This window comes from Lepisma saccharinum, chromosome 3, assembly GCF_977018435.1.
Source record: "Lepisma saccharinum chromosome 3, izLepSacc3.1, whole genome shotgun sequence".
Classification (NCBI taxonomy): Eukaryota; Metazoa; Arthropoda; class Insecta; order Zygentoma; family Lepismatidae; genus Lepisma; species Lepisma saccharinum.
This window is the reverse complement of record NC_139231.1, coordinates 75,933,754-75,957,194: the sequence shown is the minus strand read 5'-3', so window position 1 is coordinate 75,957,194 and position 23,441 is coordinate 75,933,754. Positions and strand designations below refer to the sequence as shown.

Here is a 23,441-nt window from a genome sequence, read left to right as displayed (position 1 = left end):
TTTGGTATTCATAGCTATGGTGGTCCCCAATGCTGCTATTTTTTCACTTAAAGAAGCATCTTTGCTTACAAATCTACCAAATGCAGCCTCTTCTAATTTCTTGTCTGCAACATGTCTCTTGTCAAGATCAGAATGTCTGTTGTATGCTATGTCATGGTCTCTGCAAGCAGCATCTAGGGGATTAACACCAGAATCACCTCTGTTTAATCTATGGTCCAATTTTGTGCCTGGACCACAATACTGATAGCCTGGAATGTGTAGTTCAAATGGCAGCTTGTTTATAATATCATTAACCAGCCCTCGACCCTCAGAAATATTCCAAAATTTAGGTGGTAGAGTATTAATAATTTTTATAAGATATCCAATCCCCTTAGTGTCATTCACTATAAAATTAGACAATTTTGTGCTTATCATGTCCATAATTCCAACCTTTTCATTGTAAAAATTGTGGTTGCCAGCATTTTCCTCCCCAGCTATCACCAATAACCTATCTACAAGTTTCCTGACATCATCAACCCACACAAATTCTTTAGGCAGGGTGTTGTATTGTTTGATTCCACTGCCAGTCTTGATCTGTGACCATATGGGCTTGATTAAATTGTTGTATTTTGCTCCACTGCTAGACTTGACTCTTTTTTGTGTGGGATCATTGTTCTGGTATAGAGCATCTGATTTTATTAATATTTCTTTGTAATGCTCATAATCTTGATCTGTATAGCTGCCAGGCCTTTTCCTAGTCATCAGTTCCCACAATCCAGGTGTGCCAGGATATTTAACAAAACCACATTTTTCTCCAAGATGAGATTCTGAATATACAATTAGATCATCTCCCATAAATGTTACTCTGAAATTGCCAATTCTATGTATGATGCTGCCATCACGCTCTGTGTCAGCATATAAGCCAAAGACCTCATCTTTGTTGTCTTTAGGTGTGGTTAAATATTTTTGAGCAAGAAGACCCAATTCAATAGGATCCTGTGTAGCTTCAATTCTTCGAGGAGCAACAGGACTAGGTGTATGAATACTAGAAAGTGGGGTGAATGGATAATCTAATATGTTCCTTGCAGCTACAGGTACAAGCTCTGTGATCAAATTTTGATTTTGCTCTGTAACAGTTTTGATATTTTTACCTAATTCACCAATAGCATCAATGATAGGCTGTTCTGTGCGCTTGTGTTGCTCATAAAAACCTCGGTTCTCTGATTTCCATCCTTTAAATCTTTTTACAAGATAATCTCTTAATTTAAGATCATCAATTATTGGCCTTTTCATGGTTATTTATATATGTTTCAATGTCTAGAAAATTGTTGATTTTATTTCTATATTTACCAGTATTAGGTGTTCTTGTCATATCAATTGTGACAAACCCATAACTGTCCTGGTTCCAGCACCTACTGCAAATCTTAGAAAAATCATTGTAGCTCAAGTCCCCACCTACATATTCATCATGTATGTGTTTGAGGTTGGTATGATCTTGATGATACACACATATAAAATTGCTGTTGTCTCGGATCAGCTGCTTCGGAATTTTAGAAAAAGTCTGTGCCAGGTAGAAACAATCTATGTTTTTGTGTCGGCCCTGTGTAAAGAAATTTCTAACCTTGTTTTGATTATCCAGTATAATGTCATCAAACACAACAACAGAATTATCGAGACATTCATGGAGTGGCTTGACATCTGGTTCAAAAGTGGCTATATCCAATCCATCATATAGCTTTATCAGCTGCTGATATTTTAATTGTTCCAAGCTCTTAGAGAAGACATACAAGTGCCTGTTTTTCCAGTCTAACCAGTTGGGTGCCAATAAAAAATTATCAATCATTAGTGTAGTTTTACCACAAGCCGATGGCCCAACAATAAGACATCTAATATTATCAGGTAGCAACTTGCCATTTCTCTTAATCTGCTGTTCAGGTTCTGGCAGCCTTTTTATAACATCCCAGGTGCTCATATTATCACTTTGTCTGCATCGATCCAGCTGTGTTCTGGAAGTCCTAGCCATTTGACAAGTAACTTGTTGCCTTTTCTGCGGATAATTTTTTCTATGAGATATGTGTCAGGCTGTTTAGTTTTGGTGAGTTCTTCTTCATAGAACCTGCCTTTGAGAATTTCTCCTCGGTGGTCTTTTATTATATATGTGTTAAGGGTCCCAGGTTTAACTTGAACCACTGTAAATAATTCAGTGCTCCAGTTTCTTGTAAAGCCTCTTTTGAATAAGTGCTTATATTTGCTGATTCTTACTTGATCACCTACCTTGTATTTGGCTTTTCTTGTTGTTGACTGATATTTAGGATAATAAACAGTGCTGATCAATTTTTGCTCATCAGATGAAGTTACTTCAGAGGGTTTCATGTTGATTGTGGAATGGACCGAGTTGTTATATTTTTGTAGAAGTTCTGGAAGAATATTAATCCATTTATAATTACCTTGAAGTGTAAATTGTTTATACATAAGATTTTTAGAGTTTTGTTGAATCTCTCTACAATTGAGGCCTTGAGATCACTGTAACTCGAATAATGTTGTATTGACTGGCTTTTAATAAATTGTTGGAACACAGAATTATAAAATTCTTTGCCATTATCTGTTTGCAAATAACGCGGTGATCTTCCACTCTGATTGATGATTGTCCTGAAGGCTTCTGTAACACATTTTCCAGTCTTGGATTTGAGTGGCACAGCCCAGGCAAATTTTGAAAATGTATCTATGACAGTGAGTAGATACTTGTAGCCCTTGTTGATTTTGTCTAAGTTTTTCAGCTGTCCACTTGCCATCTCAATCAAGTCGCACTGCCATAAATCATCTATGCCTTTTGTAACTACTGGCAGTCTCTTATAATTATGTCTGGCTTGTCTGTGTAATTCATCAACAATAATTTGTCTAGACATAATATGAAAACAAGAATATTGCAACTATGGGGTGTTCAGCAGCTGATACTACAGGATTTTCTAAATATAATTTGTCTCCTATTTGTATATGAAATTCCAGAGAGCCATCATCTTCAACATAAGATGTTTCTAATGTATTGGGATCTGTAAAATCCTCTAACTCTACACTGGTTATTTTTGGTTTGTTGTCAGCATTTGTTATTGATAAGGTAGGGTAGTGGTGTGCCTGTGGTTGAAGCCAATATTTGATCTTGATTGGTCTAAGTGTGCCCCCAACAAAAAACTGGTAATAAAATTGTGCAGGGGACAGCATATATATTTTGCCACCTGGTGTAAATGGTGAATCATATTCTTTGTTGGGGATACTGTACAATTCAAGAATTACTGTATGTTTAGGATTCTCGATTATGCCTGTTATTTCTTTATCTGCTGTAAGCAATCTGCTTGTTACAGATTCAAGGTGCTCATTGATGGTCCTAACAACATCATCATGGCCTGGCTTGATTTTTATGTCCACAACAAGTTTTTTGTATTGTTGCACAATTTCTTGTAGCTGTGTGGCAAAAACAGACAAAGCATTTGCTTGATTGGATTCCATGGTCCCTAGCTGTTGCTTGATATTAGCTACAATTTGCTGTAAATTTTCAACAACTGCCAATTTTGAATTTTGAGCAGTAAGATCATGGACTTGTCTTCTGATATCCTCAAACAGGGCATGCAGTTCATTAATATGTTGATTGGTTGGTAGAGTGGCCACTGTCTGAGTGAGTTGTTTCATCTCTGTCTGGATATTCCTGATATCTTCTGATTTCAATATGCGATTCACAGCTCTCTTAATATTTTTAAGTTCCTGTGATGTAGGCAGATTTGATACAGTATTTTGCAAAAATTCAAGTGCCAATTTCACATCATTTAATTCAGAAGCATCAACCACACCACACATAGCATCTTGGAGCAGGGCTATATCTGCCTGAGTGGGTGTTGATTGTTGTAAAATTTCAAGCTTTGTTTGGATATCATCGATCAAGTGATGAAAATGAGATAGCTCAGATTCAGTGTTGAGGTTTTCAAGTTTTGTGATCTGTTGCTGGACACTAGCAAGGGTATCTACAATACCAGGCAGGTGAGATTCTAGAGTTTCTTGTACATTTGTCAAATCACTTTGCACTGCTGCTATTGTACCCTCAAGATGGGTTATGGTACTTTGAATTTTTCCAAAATCTTCATATGTTTCAAGTTGCAGCTTAATATTGGCAACACTCCGAGTTATTGCACTCAAAGCATCAGAAGATGGCAAATTGTTCATAAAATTTTTAAGTGTCTCAATTTTTTCTTTAACCTCGGCTATGGCATTGTTTAGAGGGTCCAGATTAGATATCTGGAGTGACTGAATCTGTTCCTTTAGAGTGGAAATCCCTAGATCAAAATCTTCTTGTGATTTTATGCTTTTGACAATTGTTTGGAGCTGTGCCTGGACATTATTTATTTGCTCTTCCAATTGTTGTTTCAATTGCTCAGAGTTGGTGGCCTGGGTCTTAAATTTGGCTTGAAGAGCTGCTGCAGCCTCCTCTAAACTTTGAAAATTATCCAATGTGGCCAAATCAGTATATTTCTGAAGCAATAATTTGAGTTCAGAATCAATTTTAAGAAGAGGGTCCATGCATTGTGATTGTAAATTTGTAATTTCTAATTGAAGACTGGCATTGAGTGTGGTTTGTAAAGCTTGTAAATCACTTCTTAATTTCTTGACTCTGACATCAAGCATCAGAATCTCATCACCGTGATCTTCATGTCTTGTATGGCCAAATATATCATTAGGCATTTTTGTTTTAGCGGTTATTTATTATTGAATATCTGATTCTTAATTCTATAAAAAAAGGTATAAGCTTGTCATAGGATCCAGGGACCTCAATATATAAGCAGTCACCAGCAGAAACAGTATAAACAGTGCCAGAAATCATGTTTGAGTGCTTAATTCTATAAATATTTCTCCCTACTGAAACTTTGACATCACCCTCAGGAGTTGTAATAAATTGTAATTGACCACCTACAGGTAATTGGTAATGATTTAAATTATTGTTAAATATGTACAATATTTTACCTGTTTCATCATCAACATCTGTAAGTATGCTGTTCAGATGAATAATTAATAAACCACTCAGTTTAGATATTATATCAGAAGAGGGTGATGGTGTTGGCAGCTCCATAATAGCCTGTTTTTTGAACCCAAATAAGTTCATAGGCATGTTTATTTATTTCAAATCATGCTCTGTAATTGGGCATTGATTGCCATTTTTCAAATAACAATGACCCCATGGTAGAGTATGTAAGCCACATGATAAAATGCATCTCTTATCATCATGTGGGTCCAGAGCCACTTTTCTTACAATATTGCTAGTCAGCAAGTGATCCACACTCTGAATTCTGGATTCTGATGTTCTGATTAAACTCTGGGATTTGAGACAATTTTTATAATCTTCAAATTGGAGCTCTTTTTCCACAGTTACTCTGCCAATGCCCTTGGCTTTTTTGGCAACAACACCACTACATGTTTCAAAACTGTACATCTTGGCACTTAACCCAGCAAATGCCACAATAACATCACCAAGTGTCTCATCTTTTAACTTGCCAGGCACCTTTTTGTTGTGGTGTTGAATCTCTGTATGTTCACTGGTATCAAAGTATTTAAACAATTCAGGCTGGGACATATCTTGATAAACATCTTCTGTCTGAATATCAAGAACAAAACTATCTGTGTCCATGTACATCAGTTTTACACGATCCTTATAAAAAGGCTTCAACACATCATAATACAATTTTAACATGTGTAATTTGGCCAATTCCAATATCACAGCCCCTACATAAATAGGCTTATCAAACTTAATCTTTGTTTTTTTCATGTTGAAAAGTGCCATATTTTCATCATAAATTCTTCTATAATTGAAGTTGGGTTTTGCTATCAATTTTTTGCTCCGGCTGGGGTCAGTAATTATTTTAACATCAGTATGTTTTCTGACATTTTCAATAGTTTTGCCATATACAGAATTGACCATCAATTTAAACAAGGCCTTATCAAATTGGCTCATTGCAGATGTTCGAAGCTCTGTGTTTGTATCAATATATGGTTTCAACCATCTTGAGTGCCTGAACCTCAAAACTTTTCCAACTTTTGTCACTTGAACACCATGATTCATCAGGAACTGGAGGTTTTTGTAATATATGACATAACCCTGTTTTGGCTCCAGAGTCATCATCAATTTCTTCTGTTTAGAGCCAGGTGAGCATTCAACCTCAGGAATTGGGGGCAGATCAGAAAATTTGTTGTGTAAATTATCTGGAATTGTCAGAACAACCTCTAAGAAGAGGCCATAGTCACTGTCATCAAAATCCTGAAGATCTTCAATATTGAAATCTTCAACCCACTCAAGCCCTGCATATGGCAGTTTATCCATCATGGCATAACCATACAGGCTGTTTGCATCCACATACAGTATATAATTTGATGGCAGTGCTGGATCATAATCAGGAATATATTTGTTATTAGCTCTGGCATATCTCTGAGAGCATTGCACCATGCCCCCTCTTATACATTGCTCCATAAACAAGTACATGTCTTGATCTTGGATCAGATCCAATTGCATTTTAGTGTTTAAAAACATTGCAGACCATGCTAACACCGGAGCACTGTAAAAATAAATTGGATCTAGTTTATAATTTTTCATGGAAGATTTTCTGAATGCCTGAAGTATATCAGCTAAGAGGGTCACATCAAGTTTTAAATATGCATTGTGATAATCACCAAATGTCTGGCATTTTAAATTGTTCCACATCAATTGGGCATGGTGATAATCTTCATCAGTGATTCCAGATCCTCTGATTTTGCTGTAAAACTCTTGTTGTGGTGGCAGAGCACACTCATCAAATTTAGAAAAATCTGTAACATAGTCATATGGATATACACCCTTCCGCCTAATTAATTTCAGGTCCTGATTTGGAAACAAAGCACTTGTAATTTTGAATTGATCATCAGATAATTGAGTGGCCAGTGTAGCCAGGCTAGCAGACAGAATTCTGTATGAATCAAGAAATCTTAAGTGAATAGGAACACCATTAACTTTAATTATTTTGCTAATAGCTATATATTTTTCATCATTTTCTGCTAAAATATTTAAATTCTGCTTCTCAAACCCCTCGTACCTGATCAGATGATGGAAATCATAATTAGATGCACCATGGCAAAATATGGGGACAAATTTTGGTCTCTGGATCTTAATATTACAGCTATTACACAGGGCCATTAAGAATTTACCATCTGTATGGGAATGGTGATGTACCTTGATATTTGTATCTGAAAATTCAGAATCACATACCGGGCATTTTTCTGTATTGTTGAAATCTTCAATCTGTTCCTCTGTTAAAGGCAACATGGGTTTTGATTTTAATAAGACATTAGATGCTATGTCGTGGCACTCATTTTCTATTCTATGTGCAAATTCTTTGATGGCATTTGATCCCATGTATAAGTGTGGCTCACTAGCTACACCATCTCTTATAATTATATAACAAAAGCTAGAAGGTTCATGTAGCTGGTATGATGTACTTGAAGATTCATCAGGATCTGGATTGCAGAATGCAAGAGGTTTGAGGTTTGATTCAAAATCACAGACTATATATGCTGGGTGTTCCAACAAGGCTTCAAATTTTTTGAATTTGGCATTTTCACTTGGCATTGGCATCACCATATGAACAGGTTTATGGTTCCCACAGTATTTCAGATGCTCAATTAACTTGTTTTTAGCAATTTCTGCATTCTCTTCCCGAACCCCTTTTATCATTTTTTGACCATCAAATACAGTTAAACATCTTCTGCACAACTTGAATATTCTATTAAATTTGTCTAGTTGTGTTCTGACTAAAGCTTCAAGACTGTGTATCAGAGTATAATGGTATGTATCATCCCCTTCAATTAAGAGCAGATCAATCGGAATAGCAGATTCATCATCAAGTGTACTGATTCTGAGAGGTTCTATCAAGCAATTGCCACGGCCAGTAGAACAAATAAATACATTAATAGATAATTGTTTACCATTGATATTCCTGACCTTTTTTTCAAATTTATCAATATTCTGAACAGACATTGGATATTCTAAACCCTCCATTGCTTCATCAAAATCATGTTCATGTTGTTTATAATAAGTTATTCTCTCAGGATTCCTTGAAACTGGATACAAAGCAGCTAAAATACACCACAAAAAGCATTTCTCATCATTATTTTTTATATTAACCACGGCTTGTTTGTTTTTAATATTGGCAGGTAATGGCAAATATGTAGATCCTTGTAATGGGCTGAATTCAGAAATATTAACATAGAGCTTGTGTGGAGATCCGCATAGGCTCCATCCTGACTCTTTTGTTGCAAATTCAGAGTGTTTAATATTTAATTGATCTATCAAACTGCTTATTATTTTGTCTGAATTTGTATTTGAGTATACAGGTACAGTTTCTGTTATGTGGGGCTGTGTAAATTTTGTGCCATTTGGTTTCTTATATTGTGTAAACAATTTGAGAGACAGCTTATAAGAGCCATTTTGTGCATTTAGAATTGCCTGCACATCAGAATTTATACTGTTCAAAAAATTCTTAATGTCACATTTTGGCTCTGATACAAACCGGTGATCCCTAAGTTGGCCATTAAAACTGCTATGGATGGGTTCATAGCGTGGCTGCTTTGCCGGTCCAGCATTAACAGGTGCTTCATGCTTTCTTTTCAGACCAGATGTAGATGGTTGTGGGGGCAATATTGATGACTGTGCAGAACAAGTATCTTTATGTTTATATGTGAAATATTCCAGACTATATTTTCTATGGCATTTAGGGCATATTTTTATGGGAGTTCTGTATTTGTCTGGATTACAAATCTTTTGATGCTTAGCCCAATTGGGGCTGGATATATTCTTATTGCATTGATTACAATATTTTTGATTTAGCATTTTTGTTGTTGGTTTATTATATAAACTTTCTTGGGATTCAAATCAAAATTCTATGCTTAATAAAAAATATCGGTTGGGTTCAGCAGTGTGTTTTGTATACCTAGTGTATATACTTAGTGTGTAAATATGTTTGGCTTTGATATTTTTGTTGTTGGTTTATTATATAAACTTTCTTGGGATTCAAATCAAAATTCTATGCTTAATAAAAAATATCAGTTGGGTTCAGCAGTGTGATTTGTGTGTGTGTGTGTATGTGTGTATGTGTGTTAATATTTTTGGCTTTGGTATTTATATAAAATTTCTTGGGGTTCAAATCAAAACTCTATACTTAATAAACCTATGACAGGTTGTAAAAAATTCTGTATATTAAATCAAATAGATTTGTAATTCAAATCTGCAATATTTTTGTGTTTAAAAAATATGAGCAGCACTGCAACAACACAACCTTACTCTTCAACAACTTTCACAATACTGGCTGATATGCAATGCAAAATCTCTTTATATAGCCTAAGCACAGACCGCATTGAAAACATCTGAAACAATAAGCCAATCAGAATATAACACATCATCACATTATGTCATAACCAACCAATCAGAAAACAACACATGTCTAATAATTTATTGCATAATATTAGGTAATAATTTGTTGCAAAACATGATGCAATATAAATAAACCAGAAATAGGCCACAAGTAGACCGGGAGTAAATATGTGTGGGTGGGTGTGGGTGTGTGTGGGTGTGTATGTAGGTGGGTGTGGGTGTGTATGTGGGTGTGGGTGTGTATGTGGGTGTGGGTGGATGTGGGTGTGTATGAGGGTGGGTGTGGGTAGGTATGAGGGTGGGTGTGGGTGGGTGTAGGTGTGTGTGGGTGTGTATGTGGGGGTGTGGGTGGGTGTAGGTGTGTATGTGGGTGGGTGTGGTCAAGGTCAACGTCAACGTCAACATCAACGTCAGGGTCAAGGTCAATATGTGTGTGTGTGTGGGTGTGTGTGTGTGGGTGTTAATACGTTTGGCCTAGTTTTAAGTGTGGCCAAAAAAAATATCAAGAGGGGCATATTTTTGACAGGATTATGGACAACAATCTCACAGAAGTGTCTTTTATAAGTGTAGGCAAATCAATCTGAGGGGGGTCATACTTTCACGGGAAATTCCCGAGGGCATTTTTACAAAAATCTTGGATTAGACAGGGTTCCACACTTGAGCAAAAAGCTCATATGGGCATGTTGAGCTAGTTTTAAGTGTAGCCAAATCTGCCTGAGAGGGGTTCATACTTTCTCGAAATGGTTATATCATCAATTACACTACTTAAACTAATTTTTAAAATCACTTGTTAATTTTGAACTGTTATATCTTTTAAAAAATGCTATCACATTTTCATAGAAAATACGTTTATTTTTACCAAATGTTCCTATTTTACTTGTTACAGACTTTACTATGTTCATGTCAAAGCCTGTTTTTGTCGTGTGGAAAAGCATATGTTAATTTACTATTTCCAAAAAAAAATAAAAGTTATCGATATCAGTTCGTTATGCCAAGAATAATAACTAATAGTTTATTTTTTTAATTAGGGGCCGATTTGAAATAAAACGAAAACATGCAAAGGAAGAAATGCAATTACCTCTGTGGTTGTTCATATGTAAATTCAGCTACTTCTCAACGTAGTTCCCATAGTTGTTGAGACACTTGTCGTAGCGGTAGATGAGCTTTTGTAGGCCCTCATCAAGAAATCTGCCGGCAGGTCAGACAGGCAATCCTTCACGGTCTGTTTGGCTTCATCGGCGCTGTTGAATCGCTTCCCATCGAGGAAAGTCTTCAAGTGGAGGAATAGGTGATAATCGCTAGGGGCGAGATCGGAACTGTACGGAGGGTGGTCCATCGGCTCCCAGCCAAATGAGTGAATGAGCGACTGTGTGGCGTTTTAGTGTGTGGCCGTGCGTTGTAGTGTAGCAACATGATACCGGAAGACAGCATTCCTCGTCGTTTATTCTGTATTGCTCGTCGAAGTTTCTTGAGAGTCTTGCAATACACAGCTGCCTTAACTGTTTGTCCATTCGGCAGAAACTCAATCAGAAGCACATCGTGGTTCGTCATGAACATTCGTGCGACCGGCCTTAAACAGACGTACCCACTTAAGCACCTTGCCTTCAACAATGACATTCTCACCATACACTTCACGTAACTGGCGATAAATGTCTGCCGCTTTCACATTTTTCGCAGTCAAAAACCTGATCACTAATCGTATCTCACACTCGGCGGGATTTTCAATCACCTGCACCACTTCCATTGTCCACCACAACCACACCAAGCGTTTCATAACGTGAAATGGGTCTGTTTACGTGCAAGGCATGCAGTGTTGCCAACGTGAGCGCAAAACGGCCCCTAATTAAAAAATAAACCTCGTAATATGAATAAAAAAAAGTATCGTAAAGATTCTTCCAACTCTGGATGCACTCCTAATTGTTTAATTTGTATTCCATTTTATTTATTTTAACATTTTAAATGAAAATGTTAGGCTGTAATAGATAAAATCAAGGTATTGTCCATTTCAGGTTTGTTATAAAACATTTAAAAGACCATTTCACTGTCTATTATGTTAGATGAACATTATGTATTAACAAATTATCGTTGACTGCGGCGCAATTATTTACTTGTAATATTAACATAATATTGATCAACGCGTAGATTTATAGTATGATATGACAAAGATATTAAATTAAATAAATAAACTAAATAAGCAACCCTGTATGATGATGTATGTACGAGTATGACGTCAGTTATCAGTTTTACAGAAGACTAAATCTGTGCTAGTTACTCTACAGGGTGGCTCAATAAGTCACTTAACACCCTCAGTACAAGGCCACTGCGGCATGTAATTTGAAATTGGCGATGACCAATCGTTATCTGGCCAAGGGGGAACCACATTGACGCCAACCACACGGTCGGCGGCCATCTTGATGTCCGCCATCTTGAATTCAACTTCAGACTTTTAAATGGGAAGGGGGTCGTGCGACATATCAAAATGGGCTAGAATTTCACGAGAAATTCAACGGTGAAGGTTTTTTTCGACGTATCTTTAACCAGTAAAAAGTTATGGCTGAATTCTTGTACCAATTTGCTCCTTTTCGAGGTGTTAGAAAAATGCCTTAAAATTTGTTTAGCGCTTCGGTAATGCATCGAGATCAATGTGACGTCTAGGGAGAGAAGTTCGCATGCCATTGCACACGATTTTAATTGGATACATCCATGAAGAGCTGCGCATTATAAATGGTTGTCGCGAACAATTTACAGTGTGACGCTTCCATTGAATTAAAAGTCCTTCACAGTGACAAGGCTAATGTTTATGTTCATAAGGAAGTTCATAAACAGACTATTCGATGATTTTTATCTGATAACCCATTTTCGACAGATCAAAGCTGAATGGTTAGTGTTGGTAAGTTAATGGTGTGGCGTGCTGTGTGGAACACGATTGGTTAGTCAATTTTCCATCAACGGAACCTTAAATGCTTAGGGCTACTTGGATTTGTTAAATAAACAGTTTTTTTCATCCTTGCTTATGGAAGAAGGTACTTTTTACAGAGTTTTTTCAATAGGGAAGAACACCAGAACACTTATGGGAACGTTATGAACCAGTTTTTGTCCAAAGTTAGTTATCATATTCTGTTTATGAACTTCCTTATGAACATAAACATTAGCCTTGTCACTGTGAAGGACTTTTAATTCAATGGAAGCGTCACACTGTAAATTGTTCGCGACAACCATTCATAATGCACAGCTCTTCATGGATGTATCCGATTAAAATAATGTGCAAAGGCATGCGAACGTCTCTCCATAGAAGTCACTTTGATCTCGATGCATTACCGAAACGCTAAACAAATTTTAAGACATTTTTCTAACACCTCGAAAAGGAGCAAATTGGTACAAGAATTCAGCCATAATGTTTTACTGGTTAAAGGTACGTCGAAAAAACCTTCACCATTGCATTTCTCGTGCAATTCTAGCCCATTTTGATATGTCGCACGACCCCCTTCCCATTTAAAATTCTGAAGTTGAATTCAAGATGGCGGACATCAAGATGGCCGCCGACCGTGTGGGTGGCGTCAATGTGGTTCCCCCTTGGCCTGATAACGATTGGTCATCACCATTTCCATGTTGCGCGCTGCAGTGGCCTTGTACTGAGGGTGTTAAGTGACTTATTGAGCCACCCTGTAGATAAAACCTCGATTGAAATAATGAATTGGATTTAAGCAGTGGCGGTCCCTCCATGGAACAGAGGGAACAGGCTGTTCCCATCTACTTATCGCCCTTTTTAGCTATTTAAATTATCTATAATTACATAATAAGAACACTTCTTTCTTCCGAAATCAACACGCCGAAGAAAAACTTTCACCGTGACTGGACGTTTGTTTACTTCACCCACCCTCGTCGTCCCACGCTCTGCTGTCTGTTGCCGAGTATTTCCGACCATGCGCGAAGGTAAAGGATCCTCATGGTGCCGCGGAAGCTGAACTCTCTAGCTGTTCCCTACGAGAGACATAGCGAATTCGTTTTCCTTCGAGTTTTTGCTATGTGCTAAAGTTTAATTGCGTCGTAGTGATGGTTTTGAGTGTAGTAAGTCTATAGTTTCCTAATCTCATTGCAAAATTGCGTCTGTCATTCATAACAAACTGGAAAAATCTTCTACAGTCTAAGCGTCTGCTAAATGCCTTTGCTAACCGCTGCGAAATAGCTTCCGAGGGAACAGCTCGCATCCACCTGTTCCACCAGCCCCAAGACGCACGGAGCGGCAGGACAAAGCGAATGTTGTGAGTGTTGTATGATCGACCGGCTGAAGACGAAAGCTTTTAGTTCATTGAACTTTACAGAAAAGACAGCAAACCAACACCTATCCTAACCGAATTAAAAACTAAAACTAAATCGTACACAAGACATTTTCAAGCAAGTTACTACAACTCTGTAACTGTATACTCTTCCAGTGGCAAATTATTGTTGTCCTTGTTTGTTCCCGAGAAGGGAGTTTGGAACAGTTCGGGTTTTGTCACAATTTCTACAAATGTAGTGGACGCATGGACGTCCGCAGGATTTTTTCCAGGGAAAGCAAAGGAAGGCATTTTTTTCCAGGGGGGACAAGCAAGGTACCTTTTCCCCAATAATAGTGTTGTACCCTCAAAAAAACATTGCTTAAATTTGAATTTATCATATTCATGCAATAATTAACACATATTATTGTGGCTGAAATGAAATTATATGTGACAAATATATAATTTTTGGTTGACTTTCATTTTCCGGGGGGGGGGCGGACAAGGCCCCCCTTGTCCCCCTTCTGGACGCCCATGAGTGGACGTCATAAAAAAACTCGGCCATCTGATTGCCATTATTGCATTGAAGACGTTTGAATTACAATGCTCAAGTATAAAAAAAAATGTCAACTTAATCTACAAATAGAGAGATGAAACCGGTTTCGACAAAACATTTTTTCTCTGATCACTCATAAATTGCTTTTATTAATGTTTCCTATGTTGCGCATCAACAATTTTGTTTTTAATGTTTTCTTTACATTATATCATATTTGCTTTAACATTGGTATTTTCATAATTTTAACGTGCTTCATGTATGTGACTTCTGAAATTTTTTAGCATATGTTTCGTATGTTTATTTGGTTCATTTGAACAAGGGTTGAATTTTACTTGGTCTACTGTATTATATTAGGATACGTATGGGAGGGGAGGGGGCAAGTGCATGTCACCTGTTCCCCTGCCTGATTTAGCACCGCACGCCACTGGATTTAAGCCTTTTCTGCTGAAGGTCAGTACTCTATAAATCACTCACTGTATACGCTTTATTTTGTAGTTCTTGTCTCCTCATTTCCTCTTCTCTCTTTCAGTTACAAGACTAAATCATCACCAAATTCCCAAAACTATAACCGCTCGAGGTTTTCTGCCGCGCATTGAGACAAAAGTATCTCGAAACTCGCCTCCTAGAAGTCTTCGCTACGTCGATCCGGCAAAACCTGTTACTTTAGAGTTAAGCCACGGTGGAGAGAAGCAAATTATTTCCCTTCCAACGGAACGATTGGACAAGAATAAGCGATACTGCGTAACGTTTACCATCAGACCTACCGAGGACCAGCCTCCGCCAGAAGAGCCACCTGGAAACATCGAGGAAGGCGAAGAACCAGAAGAGCAGGACGAGTCGAATTCTTTTCGTCACCGCCATGCAAAAAGTCTGTAAAAATATCTTGTGATGCTTTAATATCCAAATCCAGATGTTCAATCAACGACTTGCATTGTTCACATGTTCCTGTGCCAAAGTGTGCAGCACTGTCACAAGGCATGAGAGAAGGGAAGCGAGAAGAGAAAACAAACGACTGTGCACTTCAGTTCGAAAGTTTGCCAGGTCATTAAGCTGTAAGCCTGGCAGTGGGTCCATCGAATGGCGAGTTTGTTGACCGTCGTTTGTCGAACCACAAACAATCGTTAAACGATCCACAAACACGCCACTGGGGTTATTATAAATTAAATTGAATTGAATTGAATTGTTGTGTTTTAGGTCCACTTTATACACGTATAGGCCAATCTGGACTGAACCTACAGTTTAAAGTGAGATCCAAACCACTGTGCAGTGTACCTCCACCGGGTATCGAACCCAGGACACCTTGATTCATAAATCGAGACTAGATCAAGATCGAGACAGGCATTTGCAACTCCACACGAGACCGAGACTAGTTTCGTCTCGATATAATCTCTACACCAAATCCTGAAGTTCGCTACTAATGTATAACGTACGTGAACTGAGATTTTCACTACTTTGAGGGCTCGTACTGGTTCTGTTATCCTTTCATACAAAAGTGACAGATTTAACTTTTGTTTAACGAGGTTTTAAAGAAACTCTCGCTACACTGCATCATGATTAATATGAAATTCGCCTCGGGTAGAACTAAAGGTTGTAAAACATAAATTATTTCATTGTCCGTTTTCTCGTTTCAAACTCCGCTTTATGTCTGACTGTTAGCTCAGTAACTAAAGCTGAGTAGGAGTATACATGTCACGTGAGCCATTTTGTTGTTCCGTCCTCCATTTGCTAAAAGGGCAAAGAAGACGTGAATAAGTGTGCATAATTTACAGTTTTTACACACCATATTTGCTAAAATCAGAACGGTTGGTCTACTGAAATGGCATTTTCCAAGTTTTCCCTTGTTTATAAAATGTGATAACATAGTTAACATATGACAGCTAGGGAATTCATAACTTTATCTCGTGAAGTTGTTATGTACATTGAAGACATTTATGTTGTTTCGTAGAGTGAATGCGTATGGAACATTTTCTACCGTCAATAAATTGTGTCGAAGTCAATTGAGATTAGATTTCGAGTTGGAAAAGTTTATTACTTATCTTATATATCTCATTTGCATTTTAAAAATACGAACATTACATATTTCTCTGAATGTACAAATTTAATTTTTATTTGTCAATTTCTTCAGTACTCAGTACTAAATGGTTCATACTTCAGAATAATCTATATATCTTAGTACTAAAGCTTAAAATGTAACATGGTCGTTGAGAGCTTATTTTTTGTCCAACAAAGAACATTTCCTGCTAATCTTACAAATTTTATTCACAATACACAACTCAATTATTTGTAATCTTTCTCCACTGTGACCGTGATGGAAATTGTGTGAAGTTCTACCTGCGCACCACATTATGTTCTTTCATCGCTCGATGCAACGCACAGCGAACAACTTTCTTTTTGACATACCAGACACAAAATATTTGGAAATTCGTTAATTGTAAATTAACTAGTAGTCTGTGTACATATACCAACACCCCCTCCCCCCTCCCTAAAGACTACCATCTGCGGCGATATGACTTCATTTTTTGTTCAAAATGACATATGATGTTGAAAATTATGAAGATTTTTCTGCCTTTTGAACTACGGGTGGATATTTACAGTACTTTTTAAAGTGGTCTGTTTGATCTGTCAAACATTGAACTTCTTTTACTCTATGAAGACAACAGCTACCTCGAAATTAACGGACAAAAAAATATTTTTAAGTAACAACTGGAGAACGTTAGATGCACTTACAGGAATACACAAAGTTTATATCGTTTCTCTCTCCCTCTACAAATTTGTTGTAGAATAATATGTATAAAAATAAAATATACAAAATTAACCTAATAATGTGAATTAAAACCACAATGCATAAATTTTACTTCAGGTAACATTCATTACACGGTCAATTAACTTATGAAAGTTATTAAGTACGAAATTTCGCCACTTTACAAAATATGAACATGTTACTCGTATTTTTCCTATATGAAGCATCAAGTTTAGCTCGCCCCTAAGAAAAACAAATCCTGGTCAAGCTACTGAATAGAACAAAGCATGTGCTGTCTAAGAAGGAGTTTGCTTTCCTAGTGTCCAACGAAAATGTGATTATTTTTTTAACATGGAACTTTATCAAATTAAGTTCCTTCTCAAGTTATATATTGATTCTAATTAGTAATTACCGTAATATCTCGAAAGCAAAGTACATCAAGATAAATGACACATGTAAAGTACCTTGACTTTATATTCTATTATGCACAAGTTATTGCATTTGTTTCGTTCTCGTTCTCGTGTTGAGTTACAACAGAATACAGTCTAGTCTCTTCTCGAACCAGGAAGTACAAGTACAAAATAACCGATTAAAATAAATAAAAGTATCCATTTTATGGCATAAGTAATTATCACGCTTTTGGTATTTTCGGATAAAACGTGTAATATTTAGAAGATTTTTTTTGTCTTACATTCCAATTTATCAACTTCACTTTATATTCTTAATCTCGTTTCGATTTTACAGATGACCTGTCTCGTTCTCGTCTCAACAGTTCTCAAAAATGTCTGGTGTCATTATCGTGGTATCGATACCATTCGTAATATGAAGAAAATCCCCATTCACTAGTTTCTCGGTTGCAAGTACGAATTCAGCTCAAAGCTGGTTATAGTTCTTTGACGCTATTTTCAAATAGCATTGAATTCCTCAAGTTACTTCATGCACAGAGGTATGATCGCAACCACTGACATAAGCCCCCACCGAGAATCGAACCCACGTTACTTTGATTTCAAGGCCCAGCGTTATTCTAACTTTCACTTTATTTTTACTTGGAGATTAAAATTATGTGCAATGTTCCACAGTGGCACGCGCATTGTGAGAATTGTACATAATGAAGTAAAAACTAATTAAAGTAAATTTGTTTGTACAAAAAGGAATATAAGTGAATGAACTAAGTCGTATGTATGCTAAATTGATCAGTCTTACAACAGTTCTGGTAAAGCACACTTAATGCAAAAAAAAACTATCAACAGAGCATCATGACATGACTTTGGTGCTATTACATTAATATAGCGAGAAGGCTAGAACGTACCAAGAAAGTCCATAATCATGTAAAATATTATACACGTTCACAATTGTGCAAATACATTGTCTGAAGTTTAAACACTGAAGAACATAACTTATTCAGTCCTCCATGCGCCCATTCATGACTGTCCACTTAAACATTCAAATGCATATGCATTAAGAACCGTTGGGTTAGTGATACATTTAGACATTGTTCATAAGGGTTTGAGAGAAGGATACGTGGATATTATCGGTCAAATTTATGTTGTAAACTGAAAAAGTACACAAACGCATACCTATACACATTGAACTGTAAGCTAAAATGCAGATAAATCTTGTTTTGTATTGAGTTAATTTTGGGTCAAAAGAATACATATCAATGAACAAAGGATCTAGGTGATATGTGGACGTTATGTATAAATGTTGTAATGAAATGTAAATAGAAGAACTCTACTAATGTAGAAAAAACAAAAACTGTAATATATGTAATGTTTATACTATATAATTTTATTTCAAGAAATAAAATTTGTTACGATGTTTATCAAGTTGTTCCATTATTTTGCCTTCATCTTTCTAAGAGTGTACATATGGACAATGCAATGAAAATCAATTATTTAGGTACTTATTAAGTGGAATATGTAACTGGAAGACGACCCTAAAAAAATTAATTGTTGTAATGTTTTGCAAATATTTGTCTCTTAAAGGTTACCTTTCTTCCAATTCACGTATTTTTCACGAAGACCATTACTCAAACATCGTTCACCCGTTAAAAACACAGTAGAAAGTTCAAAATTTAATTATTGCTTTCGGATCAAAAACATAGTTTTGTACTGCAAACTGAGTATTTTTTCCAGAAATCGAAAAGTTTTGGGAAGCAAGAAATTGCACACATTTAAGACACCGCAGACACACATGCGTAAGTAATATAGTTATACTCGTATGAGTGCTTCTCTCAAAATTAGACATTTTAAATTACTAAAACCTGTACTCAATATGAAATAACTTAGTGGATTCGAAAATCATGGCTGGAAAGTTATTAAATTTATTAATAAATGGAAATTAGCAACAATCAAATGATTGGTTTGTTTGGATTTGTATTTTTGTATTGGTATTTTTCTTATTTTACGTCGCTTTCCGTCCTTCCTTGGCTCATCGCGACGACGAGGATAATGGTAATTAAATGAAAATGAATAGTCCATGCCAAAGCTAGAGCTTAAAAATTGGAACCGTTGGTAGTGAGATCGTAAGTCGTTCTCACAACGTGCTTTTCTACATATGAAACACTGAACGATGTTCCTTTGAACACTAGCGACCAAACATTACGTACTGTAAACTCATAAGCGTACAATTTCAGCGATTTTCTCCCCGAAAGCAACTCTGAAGTGATAACACTGATTTTGCGATTTGTAATGTGGCTTCGTTTTTTATGTACGATTCAACCAATATTTGTAATTCAGTGAAGAACGCAGACTTTTTATCTGTCTCATTTAGTAGATAGTGCATGCAACCAGTTATTGTATTTATTATTAGTAAACGAACATTTAGTTTTAACCTTGAGTGAAATATTTACGCCTACTATTTGGTTTCCTGGAATCTGTAATTCAAAATGTTGTCATATTGCGCACAATACGTGGTGGAAGAATAATTGCATTTGGGCTGTTACAAACTCCTTTCTTTTGATGAGGAATTGTCTCAAAATATATTGAACAGATCGTCACATTTCATTGAGGCAACATTTAGAAATGTGTGACTTGCGATTGTGTTTTCAACTGCCATTGAAACACAGGGTGGTAGTTGTGGGGGGGATGGGGTGAATTCCCCCTTCTGGATACTTGTGTCCCCCTCTCTGCTTGATACATTTTATCCACGGGGGAATACTATTTGGGGGCGGGGACAAGAAATTATTGGCAACTTAGCTACTGTCTCCTACTTCACCATTCAATTGCAACATTTTTCTGTCAGACAACTGGAAGCTCGATTTTTCGAACGCAGATGTGGCCTCAAGCGCTGCTATATTCCTGAAACTGTGAAATAAGTGGCCAGGGTTGAAGACCACCTCCACCCTTCCCTTTTCATTGTCCACGGAATTTGGCAGGAAAATGCCAACGCAGTGAATGTGAAAGTTACATTGATCTTTGTCCTTTACGAAGTCTTTTTTTCTTTAAAAAAAAAAAGTGTTTTTTTTAAAGAACAATGTGCTATATTTCTTTGTGAAGCTGGAATGTTAGTGAATAAAGCGATCCTTACGAGTCCCAGACTGCAATATCGGGAATCTGCGTTCAAAACTGACGGTGGTTGTGAAAACTGTGTTGATCAAACGATCGATTCTGAAAATTTCAAGTGTATCTACACAAGAAGGCAGTAGCAGTAAAGTGGTGAGTTCCTTTTAATTGTTGGTTGTCCATGAAAAATTTAAAAAAATGGAAAATTATACAGCCTTGGCTTGATGTATCTAGTCTAGTAATGATGTTACACATAATCGTTCAACATCACTGAATTGTCAAGTTGGTAGTTTTGTAATTTTTCAGCAAGCTAAACACATTTGTAAAATATCACAACTAAAAATACAGAAGAATCGATAATAAATTCATTCGCTTCATCAGTTACGCAACAACAATTGGTCATGAAATAACATACACAATGATTGGCGTTAGATATATAGTAGTGGTAATCGCTAATGTCTTGTATTCAAGGAGTCCCTGATTAATTAGGCGTAACTTGGCGGGGCACAAATATTCTAAATTAAGAAGCTAATGGAACTCCTGGGACCTGAGAAGCAAGTTAATGAGTAATTTTTATGATTTCGCAAACAGTAATTTGCAAAGTAGTCTTGTGCGCTATTTTTAATGGGGTAGAAAACTTTCTGATTCTGCCCCCTCCCCCACACGTTATGCCAAAGTTCGTTTCAGATCCCCAAAAGTTAGGTCTCAGGCTAGATTTCTGGGGGTGGGTGTCAAAATCAAACTTAAAAACTGTAGGCTCAATTCCGATTAGCTGTTCTGATCATAAAGTGGACTTGGCCTTTTCTTTGTAAATATGCAAATTTAAATCGGCAATTTTTCAGGAATTATAAAAAATATGTTTTGTTCAAAGCTTTTTTTTGTAAGTTGAGTGACATGAGACAAAGTGTAAAGTGACCTCATTAACCATTTAAAATTGTCGAGATATTCCCCCGCAACCCCTCTCCTCTATCGGCCACAAAGGTATATTTTGTACTAGCCTCGAAATATAGTCATTTCCTTTTATTTGTGGTGTTTTTATTGTCACCTACGCTATTTTTATATATATGTATATACGTATATATGTATATACGTATATGTGTGTGTGTGGAGGAAAAGTTACTGTGTATACAAAATCACGTAAGTTGTGAGCTTGCTCGTAGGTTCATTATTGGTCACTTTCAAAGTTGACTTTTCTAAGCTTCATAGCAGGCGCTCGAAATAGCCAATCAGGAGCATATATATAAAAAGCACTGTCTCATGCTCTCTCTAGACTGTCAGTAAAATCCCCCTCTCCTCTGGAAATTTCTTAAATACCCCACTGTTGAAACAACATAAGACCATGCGACAATGTGTGAAAAATCCAAGTTGATTCGTATTTCTCGTTCGATGCTGAATGCAGTAGTAGTCCTAGAGCTATAATTCCACCGAGGCAACATGTAACATGTGATTGACACATTCTGTTAGGCTGCTGCCGCATGCGGCATCTTGCTGTCACGTCGCACGAGAAATAAGAATCAGTTTGTCCTATGGTCGTACTGTCGCATGGTTTATGCCACACTAATTGAAAGACTCTAACCGCGTATGTCACTGTTTCAAGCCGCAAATTGCCTCGTTTAATGCAACCTTCTTATGACATCAATTACATTTGGAAGATAGAAAGTGTGCTACGAGGTCATGATCTCGGGATTGATTATAAATGGAATAAAAAATTAATAAAGTGCATATACAGCTATGTTGAATAAAAAACAAACCATCTTTCATTCTTATCGACTTATTTAATATTGAATTAAAGGGACACGAAGGTGCGAACCTCCGCCACCACTCGCCACTCTCACTTCTTATACCCTCTCACTCAGCTATCATTTGTCGTTGGTGCTTCTGCATTCTTCTGTTGGTGCGGTATTCTTCGTGTCCCTGGAGTGAAGGATATACTTTGGAGTGGTTAACTAGGTTCTGGGAATCTCCGCTTCTACACCAGTTTAAATAAGAAGATAAGCGAGTAATATAAATCTCGGTACCTAAGATAAAACCGAGATGTTTGAAATTTGAGTTTGAGAATCTAGAGAAGTTTTCGAGAAGCATACATAAGTATAATATAGAAAAAGATTCATATGATAAATATAAAATAATATATAATACATAAAATATAGAGAGAATAATTCAGGGTCCAATAGGGCCCGTAGAAAACTGGAGTGGCCTTCAAATGAAGACCACCAGGAACTATATATAGCATGGAATAATATACAGTAAGAGAGAATATAATAATATAGAAAATTTACAAGATGAGAACTGCGGGCGGACCAAGAAGGCCCACCACAAGATGCAGAACAAAAAGTAATGTAAAATGGACTGCTCTCCCAGAAGCTTAGGGAGTGGCTTGTCATCTTCTGCTGCACATCATCCACTCGTGTTGGAATCAGGTCTGCACTATGAATCTGCTTCAAGTTCTTCCAGCTGTTTACCTCTAATGGAAGTTATGAAGAAACGTCTTCTATTAAGGGAAGTTGGTCCTGTCTCGTAGTACCTGATCTCTTCTTGCTGATGATCTTCCTCAGTGGTCATAGTAATGGCTGATCTCAGTACTCGAGTTGATCTCCTAGGTACGTCCTGAACTGCGACAGTCCTACGTATAGTAGAGCCAAGAGTGGTATATCTCTCTGTGGGGTCAGATCTTCTATACTCTAATTCCTCATAACTTGATATTATATCTGCAAGCTTGTTGACGATATTGAAGGTCTGCTGGCAGCTCGCCATCTGTTGGAATGAGCCTCTTCTTAAATTAGTCCTCAGACGCCGAATTCGGACGTCGTCAAATTTCTCACAAGTTAAAATGCCACATTTCTGGCACTTATCATCAGATCTTAGTCCGAACCTCTTTAAATAAGAACCGTAAGGGCCATGCCCTGTAATGAAATGAGTAATACCCTTTGATGGTCGGAAGAAGGAGTTTTTAGGTCTTATCTTCGCCAAC

General features: G+C 36.9%; 1 protein-coding gene and 1 long non-coding RNA gene across 3 annotated transcripts in view; one reads left to right on the top strand and one right to left on the bottom strand.

Annotated features, from left to right (window-relative positions):
* The window catches only part of LOC145985165 (uncharacterized), a 175,328-nt gene extending 158,978 nt beyond the window's left edge, over positions 1 to 16,350 (top strand). For both annotated transcript variants that reach the window (XM_083118854.1, XM_083118853.1), the window contains exon 13: positions 14,757 to 16,350. In XM_083118854.1, coding sequence (XP_082974980.1) covers positions 14,757 to 15,103 — 347 coding nt within the window. In that variant the 3' untranslated portion in view covers positions 15,104 to 16,350. The remainder of the gene's footprint in view (positions 1 to 14,756) is intronic.
* Positions 1 to 23,441, bottom strand: part of LOC145985166 (uncharacterized) — a 252,061-nt gene that overhangs the window by 180,558 nt on the left and 48,062 nt on the right. The window lies entirely within an intron of this gene.